Source organism: Mastomys coucha, unplaced genomic scaffold (genome assembly GCF_008632895.1).
Source record: "Mastomys coucha isolate ucsf_1 unplaced genomic scaffold, UCSF_Mcou_1 pScaffold13, whole genome shotgun sequence".
NCBI classification, from domain to species: domain Eukaryota; kingdom Metazoa; phylum Chordata; class Mammalia; order Rodentia; family Muridae; genus Mastomys; species Mastomys coucha.
This window is the reverse complement of record NW_022196895.1, coordinates 1,336,991-1,363,368: the sequence shown is the minus strand read 5'-3', so window position 1 is coordinate 1,363,368 and position 26,378 is coordinate 1,336,991. Positions and strand designations below refer to the sequence as shown.

Below are 26,378 nucleotides of genomic sequence, written 5' to 3'. Positions count from 1 at the left end.
AACACAGATGATGCCCTATTAGCAGGAAAAAATCCTCAGGATTTGCTTTTATGCTATAGGGATTTACAACATGTCTTAACTGATAAAGGACTACAAATAGCTCCAGAAAAGGTACAAACTCAGGATCCTTATAATTATTTGGGCTTTAGTGTGACCCTCCTTCAGCCGAGGGCTGATTCTTCAGACCCTGCCTTGCCACAGATAACCACACCTTTCTGCCCACCTCCTGCTAATCGCCACGCCTCTCTCCAAGTTCCAGTTACACCGGAAGTCCCGCCTCCAGAGACTGAAGAAGAAGTTGCTGATTGGGCCAAGTTGCTGACAAACTTGGGGGAAGGGTTTTGTCTTACCTATTCTACCTGTTTGCTTGTAACAAGGAGAATTGAATGAAAGATGGCAGACTGAAACACAATCATGTGTTAGTATAATTTTTACAAACCCTTCCTGCAGTTCTGGAACCCCAAAATTATTTTTCAGGACCTTGACCCCATTCCAGAAAACCCACTCGTACTTATGGCCGTTGGCTGGCTACACTTTAGACTTACAGATCAAGCCATTTTTCCCCAGAAGGTAGTTATTCACAGGGACAGTTTAAATACCTTAACTGATTTTCAAAAATTGTTAGGTGATATCAATTGGCTTTGTTCCTATTTAAAGCTTACTACAGGAGAATTGAAACCTTTATTTGATATTCTTAAAGGGAGTTCTGATCCTACCTCCCCTAGATCTTTAACTCCAGAAGGATTGCTGGCCTTACAGCAAGTAGAAAGATCTATTGAAAAACAATTTGTTACTTATATAGATTATTCTCTGCCCTTACATTTGTTGATTTTTAACACAACTCACACACCTACAGTATTGTTGAGGCAAAGAGCTCCTCTTATGTGGGTACATTCAAGGATATCTCCTAAACATAATATCCTACCATATCGTGAGGCAGTGGGCCATATGATGGTGCTTGGAAGGAAGCAAGTGCTGACTTATTTTGGCAAGGAGCGAGATATCATTATTCAGCCTTTTACTGTAGATCAAGATGCCTGGCTGAAACAGCATAATATAGATTAGTTGCTTGTTCAGATAGGATTTGAAGGAATTATAAATAATCATTATCCTCAAGATAGGTTGATAAAATGTTTAAATGTACATAAGGTAATATTTCCTAATATGACATCTTTACAGTGTCTGTGTAATGCTCTTTTGATTTTTATTTAGGGCTTGTCTAAAGGACAAGCTGGGTATCTTATGAATAATCAACAGGTAGTTATAGAGACTCCTGGCCTCTCAGCTCAGTAGAACTGACTGCAGTATTAAATGTTTTTCAGACTGTGAATGACACGTTTAATCTTTTTACTGATAGTTTATATGTGGCCCACTCTGTTCCTTTATTGGAAACATAATTTTAATAAGGCAGCAGGATCTCTGTTTTCACAATTGCAAAACGTCATTCTTGCTCAAAAAAATTCATTTTATATCGGTCATATCCGAGATCATTCTGGTCTTCCGGGACTTTTAGCTGCAGGCAATGATTGCATTGACAGAGCTCTAATAGGAGAAGCCTATTAGATCCTGTTGCATTGGCTAGACGTGATCATGACAAATTTCATCTTTCTAGCCATAGCTTAAGGCTCCGACATAAGATCACCAAGGAGCAGGCAAGAATGATTGTAAAACAATGCCCTAACTGCCTTACATTATCTCCAGTTTCGCATTTAGGGGTCAATCCATGAGGCCTTATGCCTAATCATATTTGGCAGATGGATATAACTCATTATGCAGAATTTGGAAAGTGAAATATATACATGTTTGTATTGACACTTGCTCAGGATTCCTTTTTGCTTCTCTCTACATACAGGAGAAGCCTCTAGAATGTAATTGATCATTGTTTACAAGCCTTTAATGCTATGGGATTACCTAAAGTCATTAAGACAGTTAATGGACCAGCCTATACTGATAAAAATTTTATATCATTTTGTAAAGAATTTGGTATTGAACATAAAACTGGAATTCCTTATAACCCATGGGACAAGGAATTGTTGAACGTGCGCACAGCACTCTGAAAAATTGGTTTATAAAAACAGAAAGAGGGGAAATATATCCTCCTAAGTCACCACAAGCACATCTCGCTTTTGTCTTATTTGTTTTAAATTTTTTTGCAGACTGATGCTAAAGGTCAGTCTCCTGCGGATCGCCACTGGCATCCACACACTTCCAGTTCTTATGCCATGGTGAAATGGTGAGATCCAGTTACTAACACGTGGAATGGTCCAGACCCTGTTTTAATATGGGGAAGAGGCTCCATTTGTGTCTTCTCACAAAAGAAGACAAAGGCGCGATGGCTGCCTGAAAGATTGGTTTGTCAAATGGATGCAGGTCCAGAGTCCTTTTAGTAAACATGCTTCCATCTAAAATAATGGCTAAAATTTTTTTAGCCAGAAAAATAGCCTTCAGTAATTTCCTGAGAGTTAACAGTTCCTTTGTGATTCTCAAAGCCGCTTCTCCCACACCTGGAGGCCAGACCTTGAGTCTGAGCATTACTGATTTGCAACTGAATTGAGGGACATCCTCGAAGACAATGTTAAGCTTGTTGCTTTTAAACTCTTGCCTTTGTATTTTAAGCAGGTTTATTATGGACATGCATGCTGGCTTGACTTTAGAGAGGCTCAAACATGGCAGTCATTCATCTTAGCTCATTATCATAGCCTTTACTTGGCTTATAGAGTGCTTGCTGAACCTGAGGTTTTTGTTATTGTTTTTGTTTTTGTTTTGGTGGGTTTGTTTTGTTTTGTTTTGTTTTTTGGTTTTTTCGAGACAGGGTTTCTCTGTATAGCTCTGGCTGTCCTGGAACTCACTCTGTAGACCAGGCTGGACTTGGACTCAGAAATCCACCCGCCTCTGCCTCCCAAGACCTGGGATTAAAGGCATGCACCACCATCACCCAGCTGAACCTGCACAGGATTCAGACCTCTGTATGCTGGTTCAGGATAAAATGAATCCAGCATGGGTATCAGCGTGGCTTTGGAGCTAAGCACCGCAGGGGAAGGTCCCATGTGGGCCATCTTTGAATTCTCTGAGAGACAAACCTGATTTGCAAGGAGGTTGGTATTTATTTTTAACCTAAAGATCTTCCAAAAGGCTCTACCTCCCCTCCCACAAAAATACTGAGGGCCATAAATGTGGGACGTGATGCCAATCTGACCCATGGAGGAATCAGGTCAATGTTCTGCCAGCTGGTCAAATGCCCACTCATCCAAGGATGAGATAATTATTTGATCACCTCGGTTCCTTAAGGCCTCTATTTAAATAATAAATATAGGGAGGAACTGTGACCTCCCCCAGCCTCAAGCGGGCTGGACCAGACTTGGTCCTTGCCACAGCAGCTAGCCCACTTAGGGTGGAGTTCCTGAGATAAAGAAAGCCCTTTTGTCCTATTCTCTGCCTCTTCTGAAGTTCCTGCTAGGAGCTATGCCCCGTTGAGCTGCTTCACCTGCCTTGGAACAGAACAATAAAATGCTAATTAGGCCACAAGATCCTGGCTTACTGGGGGATGGGTTCCCTGCTTATATATTCTCAGACTCTGAAATATACATTGGACCTTGATCGGAACCTTTTGACTTGGTCTGGTTATTTCTCTCACAGTCCGATTTCCCTATTTCCCCCAGGCCTCTGCCTCTCTTTCAGGAACCCGGTTTGTGTAGTTGCTGGCGGCTACAGGCTTACACGTTTAGAGGTTCAGTCCATTATCACCAAAGTGGGAACATGGCAGCATCCAGGCAGGCATGGTGCAGGCAGAGCTGAGCTTTCAACATCTTCATCTGAAGGCGTCTAGGCAGCTTCTAGGCTTCTAGGCAGCTAGGATGAGGGTCTTAAAGCCCACACCCACAGTGACACACTTACTCTAAGAGGGCCATACTTTCTAGTGCCACTTCCTGTGTCTAACATATACAAGCCATTACATTCCACTTGCTGGCCACCATAGGCTTGTCCAAATATGAGTCTATGGGGGCCATACCTAAAAATAAATGCAAAGCACATTTAGTCCAACTTCCAAGGTCCTCATAGTCTATAGCAGTCTGAACAATGTTAAAAGTCCATAGTTCAGTGTCTCTTCTGAGATTCATCCAATCACTTAACTGTAATCCCCAAGGCAAGACAGGAAACCATTTGGGTAGCCTCCAAACTCTGCATCTCCATGTCTGATGTCAAAGCAGTCCTCAGATCTCCAAGTCCTAATTCATCTTTGTTGACTGCAACAAACTTCTTTCTCTTGGGCTGTTCCTACTCCCTGTTAGCAGCTTTTCTCAACAGATATCCTATGGCTCTGGCATTTCGAACATCTGGGGGTTTCCAAGGCAACTTCAATGTTATAGCTATAACTTCAATGTTATAGTCTGGTTCAAATGTCTGGCATCGACGTATGATCTTCTGGGCTCCTCCAAAGGGCTGACATCCCTTCTCCAGCTCTGCCCTCTGTAGCACTCTAAGCTCAGGTTGATACACTCCACTGCTGCTGCTGTTCTCTTTGTGATCATCCCATGGCACTGGCTTCTCCAATACACTGGGGTCTTCAGTGCAACTACGAATCCTCACAAAAGACCAGGGCTGGACACAGCACAGAAAAGCTGCTCCCTGCAAGATGCTCAAGAAAGTCAGCTGTTCTCATCAGCTGTACTGGCTGGTTTTGTGTGTCAACTTGACACAGGCTGGAGTTATCACAGAGAAGGGAGATTTAGTTGGGGAAGTGCCTCCATGAGACCCAGCTGTGGGGCATTTTCTCAATTAGTGATCAAGGGGGTAGGGCCCCTTGTGGGTGGTGCCATCCCTGGGCTGGAAGTCTTGGGTTCTATAAGAGAGCAGGCTGAGCAAGCCAGGGGAAGCAAGCCAGTAAGGAACATCCCTCCATGACCTCTGCATCAGCTCCTGCTTCCTGACCTTCTTGAGTTCCAGTCCTGACTTCTTCTGGTGATCAACAGCAATGTGGAAGTAAGCTAAATAAACCCTTTCCTCCCCAACTTGCTTCTTGGTCATGATGTTTGTGCAGGAATAAAAACCCTGACTAAGACATCAGCCAAACAGAAGAATGTTCACATTCTAATGTCATTGTTTTAACAATATAAATAACAAAATAAAATATATTCCTTGTTAAAATTCATTGGAAGAACACAGACAAGGACCAAACCCAGACACCATGAGCCATCATCCCAGAGGCTGAGTGAGGGCCTGGGCATGTCCAAGCATCTCATCCTTGCAGCTTCCTAGAGCAAGGGGGTCAAGCAGCAGGTGGCACTGGTTCTGTTCACCATGTGCTCCCATGCACCCACATAAGCTTTGGGAGCAATGGCTACCATTCCTCCATCATAGGAGGAATCTGAGGCAAAGAAGTAACTTAACACTAACATTTACCCGACAGTTACACTGTGCAATGCACAGTGAGAAGTGTGCCACATAAGTTACCTCATTTAACACCACTAATTTCCTCTTTGGTAGGCAAGAAAACCAGGACACAGAAAAATTAATCAGCTTTCCCATATTATAACATTTGTAAAACTCTGGGAAAGAAATTCACCAGAGAAAGGAAAGCAGATAGCTCAATCAACTCACCATTGTATTCTACTTTTAGTCATTATTGGAGTTTTTGCTATAGTTTGTTTTGATTATTAATTTGTTGATGCAAAGTCTCACATAAGAATCCTTCTTATGTGTCTTCCTCCCAAGAGCTGGGACTGCAGGCACACACCACCGAGTCCACGGCCACTGCATTTTATTTCTTCCACTGCATTTTATTTCTTCCATTTTAAGATAAATTCCCTCCTGCATTCAATTGTGATAGATAAACAGTAAGCCAGAAATATACATATGATCTGACCAGTGCCAACTATTCATGTAGATTCTGTTCTAACATACTTTCAGAAACTCTTTATCCACTAACCCTTGATGTAAGGAAACCTTAGCTTGTTGAGAATAAACTCTTATAAGAGGAATGAGTAGACCCTGGAAGATGCTGTCAAATCCACCCTAGCTAAGCCTCCCCAATGCCCAGTCCCACCAGGTATGTAAAGCACAGATAGGCTAGCAGAACTGTTTCAGCTGTACTTATAATTTTTTTTCTCATGAGATAAGTGAAATTAACTTCTCACTATTTTAGTTTGCATTGTTCTCATTACTGGTAACACCCCACCCCTGCCGCAATCATGTGTTCTCCCACCATTAGTCTTGGAGGTACAACAGAGTGAAGACCATGGGGTCTGGGAGGGACTCAAAAGCCACAGTCCTGCTGACTACAGCACATGAGCACATGAAGGTCTGGGAATGGATTAGGCAGAACACAGCTGCTCTGCAAGGAGTGTTGGTAAAGCTGTATGTTACTAGTCTTCTTTGGGAGTGACTTATCTGCCTCAAAGAGCAGAGTTCATGTCCAAATAACTGGCAAAGCAGCTACTGTCTGCATGGCTTGGCCATTTATAGAGGTCAAGGGTGTCTTACTGTGAGGCCCACATGCTTCTGCCTTTGCTGCTTAGTGTTGTGGGCTGTCAATCTTTTAGCTGCTTTTTGAATCGTGTTCTTCACATTGGCTTGGCAGAGCACTGCTTGGTTTGGGTTCTACAAGGATTCATCTCTTTGAAAGCTATTGCTAGTGGTCTCCTTGAATGGTCCCACCCATGCCAGTGAGCCAGCTGGGTAGTTCTAGAAGCTGTAGTCCTACCCTGAGGAACCAGCAGGACACATCAACTTAAGTGTTGGTGATACTGGCTGGAGGGCAGCAGTCTGTTGTAGAAAACCCTCTGCAGTACAGTACGACACTCCTTGCAACAGTCAGACTGAGCTGGGATGAAGTGGAACAAGGACATGCATGACTGCAAGCTTGCAGCAGACACAGCCTTGTGTCCTCTGAGGTTCCTGCCAGGGAAGGGCTTCATCTCCTACCATTCTCACTCCTCAGTGGTCTCACCATGCTCTACAGCGCCGGATTTTGTGTAGGAAGACACAATGCAGCTTTATGATGAGCATGCCGTGTGCTTAGAGTGAGGTTGAAACCTCAAGGCACTGCTGTGCATGTCCATGCCATGGCTATGACCAAACAATAAACATGACATAACCAGGGCAAGAACACAGACTGTGACTTCCTAGTGACATGATGTGGTCAGTTTCCTGCTCTCTCTATATATAAAAAAATGCTATCATTCCCATTTTGTCAAAATTAATCAAAATCACAAAGCATTCTGGGTTAAATTTATTTGCACAATACACCCAAATCCCAAGTTCAGAAAATGCAGGTCCATCTGGGAGATTTTAAACAACCTATTTTTTTTTTATAATTTTAATTATGCCTATGTTTATTTGTATGTGTACGTGCTATATGGGTACAGGTGTCCACAGGACAGAAAATGGTGTTGGAGCCCCTAGAGCTAGGCCATTGTGAGCAGCTTAAAGTGGCTGCCAGGAACAGACTCAGGTCACACTCACTGTGCAGCCAGCCCCCAGCCCCACAAACAATCCATTTTAAATATCAGTCCATGTGACAGACAATGGTGAAGCATTCCTGGACATAGCAGTACACACCTCAAACCTCAGTATTTGGAAGGCTGAAGCAGAAGGATTTAGAATTCCAGGTAAGACATAACTACATAGTGAGACTCTGCCTCAAAACACCAAGCCAAGGAGAAGGGCAGGACTCGGTGAGTCACAATGCTTGCTGCCAAGCCTGATGACCTAAGTTTGATTCTTAGGAACCACATGGTGGAAACAGAGATCCAACTCCTGAAAGTTGTTCTCTACTACACACATACACACACACACACACACACACACACACACACACACACACACACACACACACACACACACACACACACACACACACACACACACACACACACACACACACACACACACACACACACACACACACACATACACACACATACACACACATACACACACATACACACACACATACACACATACACACACACATACACACACACACATATACACACATACACACATACACACACATATACACACACATACACACACACACATACACACACATACACACACACATACACACACGTACACACACGTACACACACATACACACACACATACACACACACATACACACATACACACACATACACACACATACACACATACACACACACATACACACACATACACACATACACACACATACACACACACATACACACACACACATACACACACATACACACACACATACACACATACACACACATACATACATACACACATACACACACATACACACACACATACACACACATACACACACACATACACACACACATACACACACACATACACACATACACACACATACACACACATACACACACACATACACACACACATACACACACACACACACACACACACACTCGTGCATACATGGGAATGCAAACACGCCTACACCAAAAGCTATCAATTATTTAGCAACTGTCTACTTTGAACTTAGCCTCAGCCAGGACAGGACAGGACAGGCATCAGAGCACACCCAGGGAAAGTTCTGTACTATCTCCTTTACACAAGTCACTAAGTGCATCTTCTCTGCTAGCTTTGAGAGAAGTGTTCTGTATGACACAAATCAAGTGCTGCCTCAAATGGCTTCAAAGCTACAAGAATGTTCACTGATGCTTTTGAAAAAACAAGGTGAGATCAAATTTTTCTTTAAAAAAATAAGAAACTAAAGATTCAACACAATGTTTACTATGTATTCTGCATAAACCTGTGGGGCACACTGATATGGGATGGGAGAGAGATAAGGTGGTGTGGTCAGTGTGAGCAGACAACACTTCCTATCACACATACTGAAAGGCCGGGTGAGAAGATGCGCAGGGCTATGCCGAGCACCCAGAGGATGGAGGTCGAGGAGGCATAGTGAGTCTCTCTAACAGCCCCACATTATCATGGGCCAGAGTGAGGAAGCCAACAGTATCACTGATAAACTACCTGGAAAATATTTGAAATACAAACATTTGAAAAATAACATGTCTAAAGGAAATTGGCAGACATACCCCCGGGTTCTACAAAGTAATTAAGAGGAGAGTTAGAACGACTTGACTCCTTTTCACCAAAGACTCAAGTCCATGTGTTCTATGGCATGTAGGATCAAACCTATAGTTTTATGTATGATATCACTGAGCATAGCCCCAGTCTGCCCTTTAGAATGTTTCACCTTATTCTGTGTGACTGTGTAATTATGTGGGTATATGCATGCCCCAGTGCATGTGTGGACATCAAAGGACAACTTGTGGGAGACAGTTATTTTCCCTCTCCCATGTGTGTTCCTGGGACTAAACTCAAGTCAGCAGGCTTGGTGGCAGGTGCCTTCACCCTTTATCCACTGAGTCACCTTGCTGGGGCACCCTATCTTCTATTAAAAGTAAGTCTAAAGCCAGGCAGACATGGCGCACGCCTTTAATCCCAGCACTTGGGAGGCAGACAGGTGGATTTCTGAGTTTGAGGCCAGCCTGGTCTACAGAGTGAGTTTCAGGACATCCAGGGCTACACAGAGAAACCCTGTCTGGAAAAAACAAACAAACAAAAACAAACAAACAAACAAAAAAGTAAGTCTAAAAGTTAGGAAAAGGGTTCAGCATCTGGGCTAGAGCACTTACCAGAGTACACATGAAGACCAGGGTTACATACAGAAATGCAGGGTCAGGGTGGCAGCCTGCCTGTAATCCCATTGGTAGGGAGGCAGAGACAAGGGCCCCACAGGGCAAGCTGGCTATCGAGACTAGAGAATCTGGGTACACGGAAAAGACCTGCCTCAATATATAAGGTGGGAACCAATCAAGAATGACACATGATGCCAACCTCTAGCTTCTGCATATACATAACATATGCACCCTCACACAATGCCCCAACATAATACATACATACATACATACATACATACATACATACATGCACACACACACATATATATGTTCACACATACAGGCATGATACACACATGTAACTATGAACACACATGCATACACACTTGCATGTATATACACATACATGTACACACACATACATGCACACATACCACACATACAATCTAATAACAAAAGTCACTTAGAATGGAAGCAGTGATTTTAATGGCTGTCACACGCTCTGCTAGGATTATCATCTTATTGCGTTCCAGGGTCACTCTGACTGACTTGTCATCTGGGCACAGGATGTGGGTGAGCTTTCAGAGGGGTGCTCCCTTGCAGACTGACCTGGAGTGTTCTGTGCAGAGGGAAACATGAGTCCTGCAGTCCCCTCTCCTTGTTCCATGAACACCATCCTGAACCTGACCATGGGGTGACCCCAGCTGCAGTCAGTTGTCCTTCCATATAGAGATCAGAGTGGGGATGTGTGATGGTTTGTATGTGCTTGGCCAGGAAGTGGCACTATTAGAGGGTGTGGCCTTGCTGGAGTAGGTGTGTCACTGTGGGTGAGGGCTTTAATACCTTAGTCCTAGCTGCTTGGAAGCCAGTATTCTGCTAGCAGCCTTCACATGAAGATGTAGAACTCTCGGCTCCTCCTGCACCATGCCTGCCTGGATGCTGCCATGTTCCCACCTTGATGATAATGGACTGAACCTCTGAACCTGTAAGCCAGCCTCAATTAAATGTTGTCCTTATAAGATTGTGTTGGTCATGGTGTCTGATCAAAGCAGTAAAACTCTAACTAAGACAGGATGGGAGGTCCTATACATACATCTCCTAGTCCAGTGGCGGCTTCTTGGTTTTCACAAGTGTAGCCTGGTAGTACTACAACCTACTGTAATAGGATTACCTGTACGTTCTGGACCAGGATAGCTGCAGCCACAGCCTATTCCGTCAAGTGATCCTCCTCCTTCCTAAGGGGCCAGTGGTTTGCAGCTAGATGGATAAGCTCAGCATAAAGATCATAGGCATCCGTGTGTGCTCCTCCTAGTGTGGCAGAAGGCATGGCATCACTTTATAGTCTACTCATGTTAACCAGCTCCAGCATTAGGTGTGCAACAAGCTTTTGTGATGGGGTCCACCATCTACCCCTGTAGAATTTGATACAGGCCTGGAAGCTTACGATTTCATTTTTCAGCATGTTATAGACATTCAGTATACTACCCAGCAAGTGGCCCTCCAACACAGAAGAACAAATAGAAGGAAGAAACAAGATGTGGGGAGAACACTAAGACTGAAGGAAGTGTAGAGGCTAGCATGAACTAAAAACCAGTCAGGTGGCCTGGTGGTAGTGGTGGCTCACGCCTTTAATCTCAGCACACAGGAGGCAGAAACAGGTAGATCTCTGAGTTCAAGGCCATTTTGGTCTATAGAGTGAGTTCCAGGACAGTCAAGACTATACAGAGAAACCCTGTCTTGAAAACACACAAAAAATTAGTTGGATAGACAAGATAAGGCTGCTGCACAAACTAACAAACTATCCCACCGTCCAGCCAGTGTACCTGGACAGCTGCGTGGGCACTGTTCTACGGGGAAAAGCTACCAACTGCTTCATACTGCTAGGCCTAGCTTTCACAATGTCAGCAATGGCTGCTATCACAGAGGGCCTAATGTGCCTAGTGACATTTTCAATATCTTTGTTTGTTTGCTTTTTAGTTGTATACGTTTGGACGCTAGTTGTAGACATCTAAATGAGGAGTGAGGGAGATCTCTTTAGTGGACTCAGATAGTCCATTTAGTAGTTCTTGACGGCAATTTTGGGGAGTGCCTGTTGCTAATACCTGCACAAAAGCTCTAGAAGCCATTTAGCAACACCACAGGCTGCAACATCCTGTGCAGGAGCCTGGGCTCCATCAAGAGTAGCTCAGAAGAGGATAAGTACAGACACTTGGACGCCATCCCTGCCATGGTTCTAAGTGCCACAGTGTCTCTTCCACACTGAGCTAGCACTGGGCTTCAATTGCTCTCATGTGAGTGCCAAGCCTTTTCTGAATCACCTCCTTGCCTGGTAGAGCAGTGTCAAGGTAACAATTGTGGGCCACTGAGATGGCTAAACAGCTAGAGATCCCACCATGCCTGGCTGCCTGGGTTGGTTCCTGGGACCCACATGGTGGAGGGACCCAACTGGTAGGCTGGTCTCTGACTTCACTCACATGCCAGGACATGCCCCAATACCACAAAATAAATAAGTGGCCTTTTTAAAAAAATGTAAATGATAGAGAACCAGTAGAGAGGGCAGGAATACAGGCCTGAGAGGTAGTAAAAGAAAAACAGTGTGCAGAGCAGCAGGTGGCCATTGCTGGCAGCTGACACACAGAGTGGGGGATTCAGTGTGTGTGCAGCAAGTCTGTTATCTTGCAGAAACACTTTCTGAGAGTGTTCCCAAGAGAAGAAAGCCTGCCCTACATGTGCCACACCTTTGAGCCATGTCAGATAGTGAAGGGAGCCCGCTCATCTTACGGATTATGTGGCAGGGGAATTTTGATTATGGTGGAGCGGAAGGGAGCCCGCTCATCTTACGGATTACATGGCAGGGGAATTTTGATTATGGCAGGGCAGAAGGGAAGGAGATGCTTTCTGGACTTTCTTATTGCAGATGCAGTCATCCCATGAGGAATGTGCCAGGGCTCCTGTGCCCACAGGGATGCCAATGGTATGGCCCTTCTTCCAGACACGGCCTAGCATAGCAACCACAGATACCTCTAGCAGCAGGGTCTCACGGCTCCCTGGCCACGTCAGCAGGGACTCATGGCTCCCTGGCCACGTCAGCAGGGACTCACGGCTCCCTGGCCACGTCAGCAGGGTCTCACGGCTCCCTGGCCACGTCAGCAGGGGCTCATGGCAGATTCTGCTCCCTCTCTGGAGCCTTTCACATCTGGTGCTGGTAGCAGTCAGTACCCAAAGCAATATTTACTGGCACCTTTCTGACTTTAGGAAAGTGACCAGATGCCAGGAGTGTAAGCCTTCTGCCCTGGCTTACAAAGGACAGCATGGGTTTTAAGTGTAAGAATCACAACTTTCTAACTGTGCACACCTGCTAAATCCTTAACGTCCAGACCTCCGATGCCTCCCTCAATATGGAGACAGTAACAGTGCTGCCTCTGGGAGCTCAGAAGGGAGATCAGGTGAAACACAAAATGCTTCACGTAGTATCTAACAAAGGATATCGTTTTAGCTCTTCCTAACCCAATTATGATAAATTCTTGATAGACAGGTAATGTCAACACTCTTGCTTCCATCTTAGGAGAAAGAGGCCCAAGGAAGCACAGAGGAAGGGGGAAGTCAGAATGCCATCAGGAGGCGATGGCTATTTTAGTACCTTTTCTTTTTTCTAGGTTGTAATCCTTAGGCCATGACAATAGCAGGAACCAATGATCCAGCTGAGTGTCATAGCGAGATGCTGCCCTGCCCAGCACAGCTGGTCACTAAGGAAGAAGCTGCACCCGCTTTCCACAGGACAATGCAGAGCAAACCAGTGTTTGGTTTATTAAAACAAAACAGGAAGGGCTAAAGTCCACCCATCTGCTCTCATGTAAATGCCACAGGTAAGGTAGACTATTTCAGAGGACCTACTTCCTCTAGTCGGAATTAATCATTTTTACCAAGTCAGGCCTTCTTGACCAGTATAGTCTACTCAGTGGCACTGAAGACATGAAAGAACATTCTGGCTTCTCATTTCTACTCCATTTCAGCCAGCCTCCTTTGTTCCACACCCTCACTTACTCAGCTCCTGAGTGGGTGGGCCTTCCCTCTCTCCAACCCAGTTCTTTAGCAGCTGAGCTCACAGCAGGCAGAGTACAGACTAAGTGCAAGAGAGGATCACACAGAGACCTCAGGGCTGTAAGGACTCTAGGATACCCTAGAAGCCACCTACAGCCACTGCTGAGCTGCATGCCACCTGGGGTTTCTTCGTTTCTCCTACAGAATTTAGTACAGTCCTCCCGAGGACAAAGCCAGTGACCCACAGAGAGCTACTCAGCTCTAGCTTAGCCCCCTGCCCCCTCACTTCTTACCCAGACTGTCCAGTAGCATTTCCTACCTCTCAATCTTAGCCAGGTCTCTAGCTAAAAACAATCCTTCTCACGGACATGGACTAAGCCTCTTGGTGAAACTGTGACTGCCAAAACACAGGAAGGTCTCTGGAAGTCCTTTCTTGCTACTATGTTTCTGCAAGACACTGGTCCAAGGATTTAGCCACCAGCAGCACCAACAGCACCAGCAGCACCACCCTGCCCCTGTTGAGCAAATTCTGCAGCCAAAGGAAATGTGACAGTGTGAGCAGGAGACACTGGGAAAAGAGGTACTTCCCCAGAAAAATGAACAAGTGCCTTGGAGGAGAGGGCAGGAGAGGTCTGGGGCTTTGCTAGCATGAGAGCATGTTAGCACAGCATTGTCCCCTGGAAGAAGGCCAAGATACAGCACTCTGTGCTGAGAAAATAAAGCAAGCCCAAAAGATAAAGTGTGTGGGCTTAGAATTTAGGAAAGAGAAAGAGAGACACAGAAACTGGTGTTAAATTTAAGTATTTACTCACTCCTTTTAAAGATAACCACTATAAGTAGGGTATGATTTGAGAGAAGCTGAAAAAAAAAGAGAACTGTTTACCATGCCCAGTAGCGCCAGGAAAAATGGATATTTATCCACCTGGTATAAACCACCCAGGACGAGAGCCCGGAGCCACCGCATCAGAGGGTCCCTCAGTTGCTCAGTCTCTAATTAGTCATGCTATTGTTGCTGTTGGATAATCACACACAAGTTAGCCTCACAGTAACTGACAAAACTGAAAGAGAGAAAGAAAGAAAGGAGAGAAAGAGGGAGGGAGGGAAAGAGGGAGAGAAGGAGGGAGAAAAGAAAGAAAGGAAGAAGGGGGGAGAGAATTCCCTGGGTGAAGCAGAGCAGAACCTATTACGGTGTGACGTTCAGACTCAAACCTCTGCAGTTATTTACAGCTTCCGGCTTCCTCTGATTACATTATTCCACAGGAAACACATTAAGGAAACCCGTGTAGACTGATAACAGCCTTCACATACTCGAATGGGAGCTAAGGATTGCCCTCCCTGGAAGCAGGAAGCTTCTTCCACAGTGCCCAGCCATCTCGCCGTGTGCTGTATGTATGTGCACCAATGCATGAGTGTGCTCATGCATGTAAGTGCTGATGTGTGTGGACCACGTATGTGTGCTTATACATGTGTTCTTGTGTGTGTGTGTGTGTGTGCTCCCGTGTTCTCACGCTTGTGTGCTCATGCATGTGTCCATTGTAGTTGTGCCCATGCGTATGTGCTCCTGAATGTGTGTGATCATTCATAAGGATGCTGGCAAGCAAGCTTGGGATGTGGCCTGTGGGTCTTTCCGTTCTGTTTAAGTGACTTTCAGTGGAGCCTGATGGTCACCTGGGAAGAGGGCACCTCAACTGAAGAATTGCTTCCATCAGGTTGCCCTGTGGACATGTTTGTGTAGCTTTTTTTTTTTTTAATTGTTGACTGATGTAAGAAGGCTGTAAGACTGATGTAAGTGTAGGCTGTGCTTCCCTTGGAGAGGTGGGCCTGGACTATATAAAGATGTAGCTGAATATGGGCTTGGGAGTAAGCCAGTAAGCAGTTCTCCTTTGTGGTCTCGGCTTTAGTTTCTGCCTCTGGGTTCTTTGTGAGCCACGGCCCTGACTCCATTTGATGATATAACCTTAGCCTCCCAAAGCAGTGCCACACGTAGAGATTAAGTGCTCCAACACGTGAGCCTGTCAAAAGACATTCCATATTCAGAGCACAGCAGGGCCATATGCTGCAGTGTCACAGGAGAGGGGATGGTGGCCACTTCAGCTGCCTAGCTGCAAAGTCAACCCTCCCCTCTTTCTTACCATGGAACCTAACCCTGTCAGCCCCAATGCAGGCAAGACCCTCACCTGTCCCAGAAGGGTCTGACATGTTGAAATGCTCAGTACTTCCACAAATGCCTGGGCATCGGAGTGCCAGACTAGTACGGTAACTTCGCTAAAGAGTGGATATGTATAAATCAAAATCGCCAGCAATAGGGTTGCCAATATAGCAGATAAAGAATTGGCCTTCAGGACAAGGCAATCCCAGAGGCTAGGAGGACACGTTAGAGAATTCAGGGTCAGAAGAGCTACCATGGGGCTGACCTGCAGGAGTGGTGCTGAGAGGCAGGGTCTCCTGCTGGACAACAGAAGAGCCTGGAGGGGAGGGAAGGGAGGGGTCCGCTGGATCAGACCAGGGCCCTGGCAGCTGGAAAGGCAGGCTAGTCAGGCAAGGAGGCAGCTGCTGTGAAGCCAGGCTCATCATCCTAGTCAGACAGCCAGGCTGGGCCCCTGCGAGTGGTCACACAGTTGGGGCTTGGAGCCTATTTTCTACGCTGTCCAGTCCTAGAAGCAGAGCCCTAGACATATAGCTTCAGAAAGCAAGTTCTCTCCTGTCACTAATTTGGATAAACTGTGCACATGTGTGAATTGACTCTTGGCCCCATCTTTACCACTTGAGCATAAAAGCTTTTTAGCAAGTTCACACATTCCTTCACCTCTGTTTTCCAAAACTGTTAATCATTCCTGTCTTGACTGTTCAGTATCACTTGATCTAACAGTGGTGAGAGCTCTGGGGCAATGTCTTCAAGGGTAGGGAACAAGTACCTTGCATGTTTGCTAATTACATTGAGAGAAGCCCTGGACTGACGTTTCAGTTGAGGGCCAGGCTGTAGGTAACTCTCCCTTACACTGATATGTAACTGAACAATGTCCACACAAGAGCAGGACTGTCTACATTATCTAAGGCAGGTATTAGCATGCATCCCCTCAGTGCCTACTGACAGGAAGGCACCCAGCCTCACCTTCCCAAAAGGGTAGAGGACACAAGGTGAAGACAGTCCAGTACTTGGCATCTGGAGGAGGGGCTCACAAGCTGAGGGTTCTCACAATGGAAGTGTGGCCAGGACCTTCATTGATACAGGGTGGCAGCCAGCAATACCTAGCTCCTAGGTTCCCTCCATTGCCACCCAGAGTAGCCTTTGATGAGCTACCAACGCTCTCTAAGCCTCCTGCTCTTCTTCTATGAAGCAACATCGCTGCCCTGCTTGTGTCTCTATGAGCTGGCAAAATAAAACAGGTCGGCCTCTGTGCTCACTCTGTGGGCCTCTGCACTCACTCTGTGGGCCTCTGCGCCAACTCTAAGGACCTCTGCGTCCACTCTGTGGGCCTCTGCGCCCACTCTGAGGGCCTCTGCGCCCACTCCGAGGTTTCACATGCACTGGCCTCTACCACTCCAAGAACGGTAGATAGGTGCTGAGGGCCTAACTCAACTTGTGGGGACAACCATAGGTTAGACCATAGCCAGAGGGAGAGACACTAGAGGAGCCATGGGATTTGCCCAGTCTCCTTATAGCTTGGGGCTTGACATCCTGAGACCTGGACACCAGCCCAGCAGAGGCCGCTGTTGGGACAGAACCAGCTACAAGCCTACAGATGCACTGCTTAAGGGGCCAAAGGCTGGGAGCTGGCAGAGCATCCTTTAGTTATTCAGATGCAGGATCCACAGGTGCTGTGGTGAGCTTAGTTTCATCTTTCAGTTGAACCATTTCAGTTGTTCACTACTGACACCCACTGATTTCCTCCCAAGGCAACATCTTGATGGGGAACCCCTTCCCACTTCCCATGGCATGCCTCCTAGTTTCAAGTATCAGTTGGCTACCAAAGGGAGAAAGGGCCTTTTCAGGTCGTCCAGGAATACCTGCACACACACACACACACACACACATGCATTTTCTCCTACTGTATAAGGGACCCTTTTATCCAAGAGCCACTGTTTAATTCCTGTGTTGATCAGTAAATCTCAGAAACACACAGAAGAGGCGTCCACATGAAAGCGTGCTAGTGTGACACACAGCCAGGCATCCGATCACCTCACTCACAAAATGGAGAGGCTGCTTCCATGCAACTGTGCTTACTCAAATAGGGCTGGGAAGAGGCACCTGGCGGCTCTCAGGAGTTTGTTCCTATACAAAGGAAAAGGGAAAGCCCCAAGTCCAGGGTTCAAAAGGGTTCTCTCAATCAAAAAGGCACTGTGTGTGGGCAGTTCAAACTCTGTAGGAAACATGGAAGAAACAGGCGTCCAGGCCAACCTTGGTGCCTTGGGATCCAAGCTGAAAGAAAGACAGATGCAGCCCTAAAGCAGAAAGAAGAGGAGACAGGAGAAAATCAAGCCCAAGTCTGCCCGGCAGTAAAGTTCTCGTGGCACTTAAACCAACTCGACAGTAAGAGCTCCCTTCCGAAAACCCCGGAAGGGAAGGTTTCCAGAGGAGCATGGATGACAAGCTCAAGAAGTAGCTCACAGGGGTGTAACTTCTGAAGAGGAAGGTTAAGAAAGCCCTTCCCTAGCCTTCCAGCATAGAGTCCCTCCGGAGCCCGCCCAGTGGTTAATGTAAAGTGTGCCTGACTTTACTACACAAGACAGGCAGAGCCCTGCACGCTCTGTGCTGCCCAGCATTCAAGGCATTGAATAGTCTTCAAAGTCCCTTCCATTGCTGTCTGGAAGCTGGGGCCCAACTAGGAAAAGGCTTTCTCTTGAAAAGTGACCTGTGACCACAGAAAGCTAGTTCTTTCCCATTCATTCAACCCAATACCATGTTTATTTCTTTGGACCTGGCTTCTCCTGTCACTTTGTCCCCTCTGGCTGGTCACAGCCAGCCCCTGAGTACACTGCATACCCAGAACTCTGCTTTCTGTCTACTTTTACTGTCCCAAGATAAGCACTGTTTGATGAAGGGATGGCACTGGTTTCGGGACTCCTCTGCATGGCGGCTGAACTCCCGTCCTCACCAGCATCCCTGTCAGTCTCCCCACCCTTTCTTTCATAAGGAACCCCACACACAGGTATAGCTGTGCTTAGAGGGAACAACCATACAAGGACGACATAGGTGCAAAGGCCACGTGTGAACATGTAAACAGAGGGAGCGCATGCCCCTGTCCAACTTCCTGAACGCTACATACGACTGAAGTACATGGTACTCTTGTGTTGGGTGGGTTTGCATGAGCTCTGCAAAGCTCCAGGATGCTTCCTGTGTGGACGAGCACTTTATACGAGAAGAAAATCAGGGCCAGGAGATGCTGTGCCTGCCTTGGTGAAACTGTTTACAGGTGGGGGTGGGGGTGGGGGTTGGGTGGGGTAGGGGTGGGGTGGGGATGGGGATGTGCAGGTCTACCCAGCTCTGTGCTGACTGCCGCTAGATCTCAGATCCCAAACACAGCCTAAGCAAAATCCATCCCCATCTTTGACTCTCTTTTTCTCTCTCCCAACCCAGCCAAACAGGAAGAGTTGACTTACTTACATATAACCCAACGCCACACTCCCAAGTCAAAAGAAAGCGCTGGGCCTACGCGAAGCTTACCCCGCCTCAGGAGTTCTAGCGGTGCTCTGGGGCTCCCTGTGGCCTCTTGGCTTGCTGCTGCGGTCTTTAGAGTTGCTCACGTGTCCTGTCCCCAGGGATGTCCTACTGTGGGCATGGGCTGTAGGGCCATCCTTGTACCCATTCAATAGGCCTTGGCCAGCTCGGGGGCCTGTCCTTGTTGACCTGCATCGCTCTGACTTGTCCTCATGTGGTGCTGTGGCATCTCGGGCTGGCTTGTATCCATGAGAAATCAGGAGATCTTCCACACTGTACATGGTGCAGCATCATCAAACCTCACAAGCTTGAACCATCATGGTGGCAGGACCCATCACTGAAAGGACAACAAAGCTGCATTTATGAACAGTTCCTTACCTATACCAGGTGGACACCCACCTGCCACAGCCTCCGCGTGGAAACGGTGCCAATGTGCTTGCTGTACTGACCAATACCAGCACTGGAATCACGGGCACGTGCTACCAGATCAGCTTGGGTCCATGTGAAACTTGTGACTCAAATCTCTTCCCAATGATTCTGTACAGTTATCTATCTCTCATCCAAGGGTGGCCACAGATAAATTTGGCCCAGAGACCAGCATATTTAAAGGCTTACCCTATGTTAATGACTAGACCAGTGGTTCTTACCCTTCCTAATGCTGAGACCCTTTAATACAGCTCCTCATGTTGTGGTGACCTAAAACATAAAATTATTTTTGTTGCTATTTCATAACTATAATTTCACTAGTGATATGGACTGTAATGTGAATATCTGTTTTCTGATGGTCTTAAAAGACCCCAGGGAAGAGTCATTCAACCCCACAAAAGGGTCACGACCCACGGGTTGAGAACCACTGGACTAAAGGCAAGAAGATCAACGAGAGGGAATGAAGAGATCCAGTGAGGTCAGAGCAGGTGGAGCTGCCATTCACCAAGACTGGGTATAGCCCTGGCCTGGGCACCATGGCTCAGGGAGCTCGTCCCCAGCCATTTCACTGGTGGAAAGAAACGAGTCACTGTAGTCACAGGAACAATGGCCAAGAAAAGCATGCTGGCCAGTGCAGGTGTGAGAAAGATGCCTGCCAATGGGAACCCTGGGTCCCTGCACTGTTCTGCTGACCACTGGGCACATGCTACCCATTAGAACATACAAGGAGAGCCATCTCTGTGGTCAGCTTGGGAATGATGACACACTTTGTAGGTCTACAACTGTCCATGGTGTCCATCTAGTTTTTGAAGGCTGGAAAGCTTTGGAAGTTAGTGTCCTCATGGAAAAATCCCTGCCACCATTCCTGTCCCACTTTATCGTTTTGGGGGAGTCACAAATGGGCCATTCACATATACAGCAAAGAGGGATTAAAGGTGGGAATAAACTTGAGTTCAAGTCAACTTAGCAAGGACCGTGGCTAAGGAATAGAGAGAAGGGGTCACAGCACAATTCAGGCTATGTGGATGTGGGAGGAGGCTATTTAGCCAAGGATTTTTGCTGGCTCCATCCCCAGCATCCAGCACTTGATGTGCTTCCCAGGAATACTTGTTGAATGGACACATGAATGAGAGAGGGCTGCTGGCACACTGCTTTGAAGAATATTAGGAGTTAGACAGATAAACTGCATAGGTCAACATAGGAAAATTTGGCACTTTAAGCAGACTCTGGGTATGGTGACCTCAGGAGAAAAAGCGTGGCTTAGAGACAGGCTCTTGATGGCTCAGAGTAAAGGCCCCAGGCCCATGAGTCTACATCTTCATATGGAGATGTTTGTACTGTAGCCCTTCCTCACAAGACTTTCATGTGGGTCACTGTGTTACTGGAGTCTGGTAAACTACTCCAACCCCTATGCATTACAGTCATATTCAGAAAACCCTCACTGGGACAATAACCCACACTAAGGCATATGTCTATGCATTACAGTCATATTCAGAAAACCCTCACTGGTACAATAACCCACACTAAAGCATATGTCTTTCAGAAGAGACCCAGCTTCATCAAAGTCAGTCACCTCAGATGACTGAGGTCAAGGGAGCTCTGATGTCAGAAGTCTTATCTGTCTTCCTCTCTGGGGCCTGCAACTCACAGCAAATGGAGACAGAGTACAGGCTTCAATGCTCAGGGTGGAGCCAATGGCCTCTCCACGGGCCTTACTCACAATCCTGAAGGCACCACCACCCTGCAGGTTCAATGAAAGACTTCGGCCCCTTAAGTATATTCTTCACACCTTAGCCTCTGCCTCATTTCCACATCCATGTGAGCACTCGTGGGCTCCTGCACACTATTATTCTGACACCTGATGCATTTGGATGGCTTCCTTGATGTCACTCTTATTTACAATGGGATGGGATGCATCAAGAGGCAGCAGTTCTCTGCTATAAACACATTCATTGCAGTAACCTCCAAGAGAGACCAATGAGGTGCTTAAGAAGGGGTCTGGCCCCTAAGGAGTTTCTATTTCCTCCAGTTCTGGGATACCAACATTGCAGGTCAGTGGCGTTCAGTCGTACCCCTCATGCACCACTCGAGGTGGCTATAAAGACAAACATATAACAAAAACTGACCTACACCACTCTCTCTGTCATCAAAGCTGTTTTGTAACCTGAAAAGTTGAGAGCATAGTTAAACAACACAGCATTAGACACATTCCAGGGCCTGGTGAGCTGCCCTTTTCAGGTGTGATCCTTGAAGCGGGTGAGGAACCACTCCAAGCTTCCCTACATGCAAAATGGAAGCAAACAATCTTCCTGGCTTCCTGGACTGTTCTGGAAGCCAATGCCCATCAGTGTAGATGTCACAGACAGATGCTACACCACGCTGTCAATTTTCACAATGTGCCTTTGCCATTTTTGTCCCTTCTGATATCATTTGGTGTGTTGCTCATGATTTCCAACCTCATCATCACTTGGTATCACCGCATACTGGATACTCAGCCTCTCCAAGTAACCAAGAAGAGAATATTGCTTTGTAAGGAGGAAACATTATCCACCAAGTTCTGAACTAATAATGAGGAACACACATTCTCTGTCTGTAAGGATCTTACTGTCTGGCTGAACAGACAGTAAGAGAGCAGACAATTAAAATGAGGCACATGTGTGTCAGAGCCTGCCACCTCCTCTCATGGGGATATAGTTCCTTGACATGGATGAAAACAGGATGACTAGAAAGAGACCCTATCCAATCTCAAGAGATTGAGAAGGCCTCTGGAAGATTCTTTCTTAGTCAACCCAAAACACTACCCAGGTTGTAGTTGGTATTATTCTGCAACCAGTCCATTTGGTACATTTCTTCCTAGTTGGGTATGGGGGCTCACTCCTCAGAATCCAGGAAACTGAGACAGAAGGACTGTCCCAAGTTTAAGTCCAGCCTGGGCTATCTAGCAAATTCTAGGTCAGCTTGGGATACAGTGTTGAGTCCTGCCTCAAACAAACAGAAAAAAAGACTTTGATTTTCTTTTTTGACTCTTGGTAGGGTTTGAGTATGAGATATCACTCACAGACTCTTGTCTTTTGGACACTTTTCTCCAGTTGTTAGTGTTATTTTGAGAGGCACTGTGGGGCCTGTAAGGAATAAGGAATAATACGTAGTGAACCCAGTGGGTTATAGTGCCACCCACCTCTGGCCAGAGTTCTTTGTTCCCTGACCCATCATGATCCTTGTGCACCTGCAGCTGCATGCGGCCACTGCCATGGTAGAATGTGCCCTGAGGAGCATGGGTCAGTTACTCTCCCTTGGGTCACAGCAATTAGATAAGTAACTAATACATTTTATTTTCTTGAAGTAAGCACTTATATGGAAATATCTAAGAAGGTGATCAAGACAGCTACTATGTCATGACCTACTACATCACTTCACAAACCACCAGTTTGAAGAACACCGTGTAGATGCCATCCCTCTGATGGTCAAGGTCCAAGTCAATGATGTTCAATAGTGCTATTACTCCATGAGAAATCTGTTGGCCTAACAAGTCCCTTGCTCTCCTCTCAACAGCAAACAGAGCTGTTCCACGTACCCAAACTTGGCTTTTCATGGATGGCACAGCTGCTACATGTTGTTGCTTTTCTGATCTTCAGAGAGGGAGAATCAATTTTCCCTAGAAACAGTACCACTGCCACCTTCCTTCCTCACTCTGTGAGGACACTACAGCTTGGAGCTGAGGGTCCCTAACGACCACTGACCAGCGCAGCCAGCATGTAGCAGAACCTACTTCACTCTGGTGTTCACTTGGTGGCTTCAGAAGGCCACCAAGAAGCTTCATGTGTCTGCATCTGTTGGGCTTTTCTGTTCCAACATTCCTTGAGGGGCTCTACCACAATGGGAGCTGACCATCTCATGGAGGGACTTGTGACAGGGACCCTGTCATTGGGGGATAGAGGTCCAACTGTTTCTCATCTCAGAGAGAATGTATTCCACATGTTCTGCTTCAGCAGCTGAGGTGGAAGGCAGATATGAAGTACGCTTATGACATCAGAAAGACCCATGCTTTCATGGGTTAAGTGGCCTTCATAGTCAAGCTTCAATTTCCCATATGTAAGTGGATCTGCCACTGACCCCAAGAGAGAATGGGAGGATGTGGACTTAGTCACTGCTGCTAGGCTCCAAGGCATCCCTGTATAGATGAGAGGAATCAGGGGTGATACAACAAGGACAAGCTGGCTGAGTGAACTCCTCATGAGCCCTTCAGTCACGTGCCCTTCCCCAGTTTGCTCTTGCACAACTTGGCCTAAGCCAAACAAGCCTTTCACTAAAACAAACATTGTAAGGCTACATACACAAAGAAGATAAACTGGATCTGTAAAAATTCTCTGTTCTTACATAAAAAATTTTATGTTGAGCATGTAATTAATATTCTAAGAATAGTTAAGATAATGTAAACTTTGAGAATTTCATTCTTGTTTTCTATACATTTAAAACTTATTTTTTAAAGCTGGAGAAGATGGCTCATCAGTTAAGAGAGTGCCTGTTCCCTCACTCTGTGAGAGCACACTGCAGCTTGAACCTGAGGGTTGCTGACCACCACTGACTGGCTGGCACAGCCAGCATGCAGCCTCTCCTGGAGGACCTGGCATGGCACACATGTGGTGGAGACATACATGTGGGCAAAACACTCATGCACGTAAAATAAAAATAAATAAATCTTTTTAAAAAAAAATAAAGGCAGGTGTGGCCCTTGGGAAACAGAAACAAGAGGGTCTGTGTATGTTCAAGGCCAGCTAGAGTCCCATAATGAGAGTGCATGTCAAAAGGAAGAGAGAGAGAGAAAGAGAAGGGTGGGAGGGAAGGTTGGAGGAGGGAAGAAGGAAAAAAGAGAGAGAAAGAAGGGAAGAAAGAAAGAAAATAGAAAGAGAGAAGAAAAAGAGGAGGAGGAAGAAGAAGAGGAGGAAAAGAAAGAACAAGTAAAATTCCAGAAGACAAAACCTTCCACCTCAATGGGCAACAAACACAGAACCCAAATCAACACTGAGTGGAAGGAAGGCTAGCTTTAGCCCCAACACCCTTTGTTTACCGCTATAGGCCTGATTTAAATTACGCTTTCATGAGATGGTACCAAAAAAGAAACATTGATTACCATGCAGGGTGTCATTTAGGTGGAGAAGGGAGGTGAGCTAGAGAAGTCAGGAGGCTGAGGGGCCAGGGTTTCTTTCTGGGCTTTGTGACTCACTCGTGAGATCTAGCTTGTCTTCCAATCCTACTGTTCCCCTTGGTAATACTTGTGACTAGCCATGAACTAACTACTCTAAACACCCTCCAGTAGGTCCACAACACATTTCAACTCATCGTTAATGTATTCTTTACTGTCCTTGGCCCGTAACCCCAATAAAATCTACACAAGAAGACCCAAGATCAGTTCCCAGCACCCATGTCAGGTGGCTCACAACGGTCTGTAGCTCTAGCTGCAGAGAATCTAAAAGCTCTGGCCTCCACGGGCACCTGCACTCACATGCACTCACCGAGACATGCACACACTCATGCACTCACCCATACATGCACACACTCATGCACTCACCAAGACATGCAAGCACTCATGCACTCACCCAGACATGCACACACTCATGCACTCACCCATACATGCATACACGCATGCACTCACCGAGACATGCACACACTCATGCACTCACCCAGACATGCACACATGCATGCACTCACTCATACATGCATACACACATGCACTCACCCATACATGCACACATGCATGCATACATATATTTAAAAAATAATGAAAATACTTTAAAAATAGTAATAAACTTGAGAGGGAGGCACGCATGAGCCTTGCATTGTAAGTGTGCAATCCCGGGACACTGAGTGCCTGCCAGGCGACAGAGACTATATTTGCTGCCTAGTATACATGTTTTCCTTTGAATTCCCAGGAAGAACCTGATGTGGACTTGACTCTTTCCACTTCATAAATGAGGGCACTGAGGTTGTATGTCCAAGGTTGCACAATTTCTAGGTGGCAGCTCTGAGACTTCCCCAGGTTTGTCTAGGATGGAAGTTCGGGCAAACCTTTAGATTCCTCCAGTTACCATTAACTAGATTCCTGATTTACCAAATAATGAGTAAACATAGACAAGGAAGGAGAAAGACGTGGTGGCCCTGGGCTTACAACTCTGCATTTAGAAGAACTCTGCCGGGGTTTACTGTTTAGGATGAAGGAGACTCCTATGGCTCTCCACACATACACCATTTCTCACTTGACTGTCTCCATGGCATTAATCAATACTCGTGCAAATTGTTAGATACTCAACAGAGTGAATTACTTGGAAATACACTGTTCAACAGCAGGCCACTTAAGTCACCATGGGTTTCAGCTTCTTCCTAGGTAAGCCCATTTAGTAAAACTGAAGAAAAGCACACAAACCAGAAGGCCATCCAGGGCAGGCAAGAAAGGGGCAGCACCGAGAGCTGCATTCTCACAGGAAACAAGAGTATCTGCCTGGAAACAGCCACTGCCACCTGTGATGCTGACAATCGGACCACGAACTGGGCTTGCCACCTGTGATGCTGACAATCGGACCAGGAACTGGGCTTGCCACCTGTGATGCTGA

At 46.3% G+C, this 26,378-nt stretch overlaps 1 protein-coding gene across 8 annotated transcripts in view; it reads right to left on the bottom strand.

Moving 5' to 3' along the window:
- Jcad (junctional cadherin 5 associated) overlaps positions 1-26,378 on the bottom strand; it is a 49,749-nt gene that overhangs the window by 14,310 nt on the left and 9,061 nt on the right. For 3 of the 8 annotated variants that reach the window (XM_031364870.1, XM_031364874.1, XM_031364873.1), the window contains exons 1-2: positions 19,351-19,478; positions 10,816-10,952 (exon numbers count right to left, since the gene is read on the bottom strand). Coding sequence is in view for 2 of the 8 variants with exons in the window: in XM_031364868.1 (XP_031220728.1) it covers positions 19,351-19,625 (275 nt within the window). In the remaining 6 variants the exon portion in view is untranslated. Of the gene's footprint in view, positions 1-5,598; positions 5,617-10,815; positions 10,953-19,290; positions 19,309-19,350; positions 19,682-26,378 lie in introns of those variants that run through there. The other 5 variants (XM_031364872.1, XM_031364875.1, XM_031364868.1 and 2 more) reach the window with 4 other exon arrangements.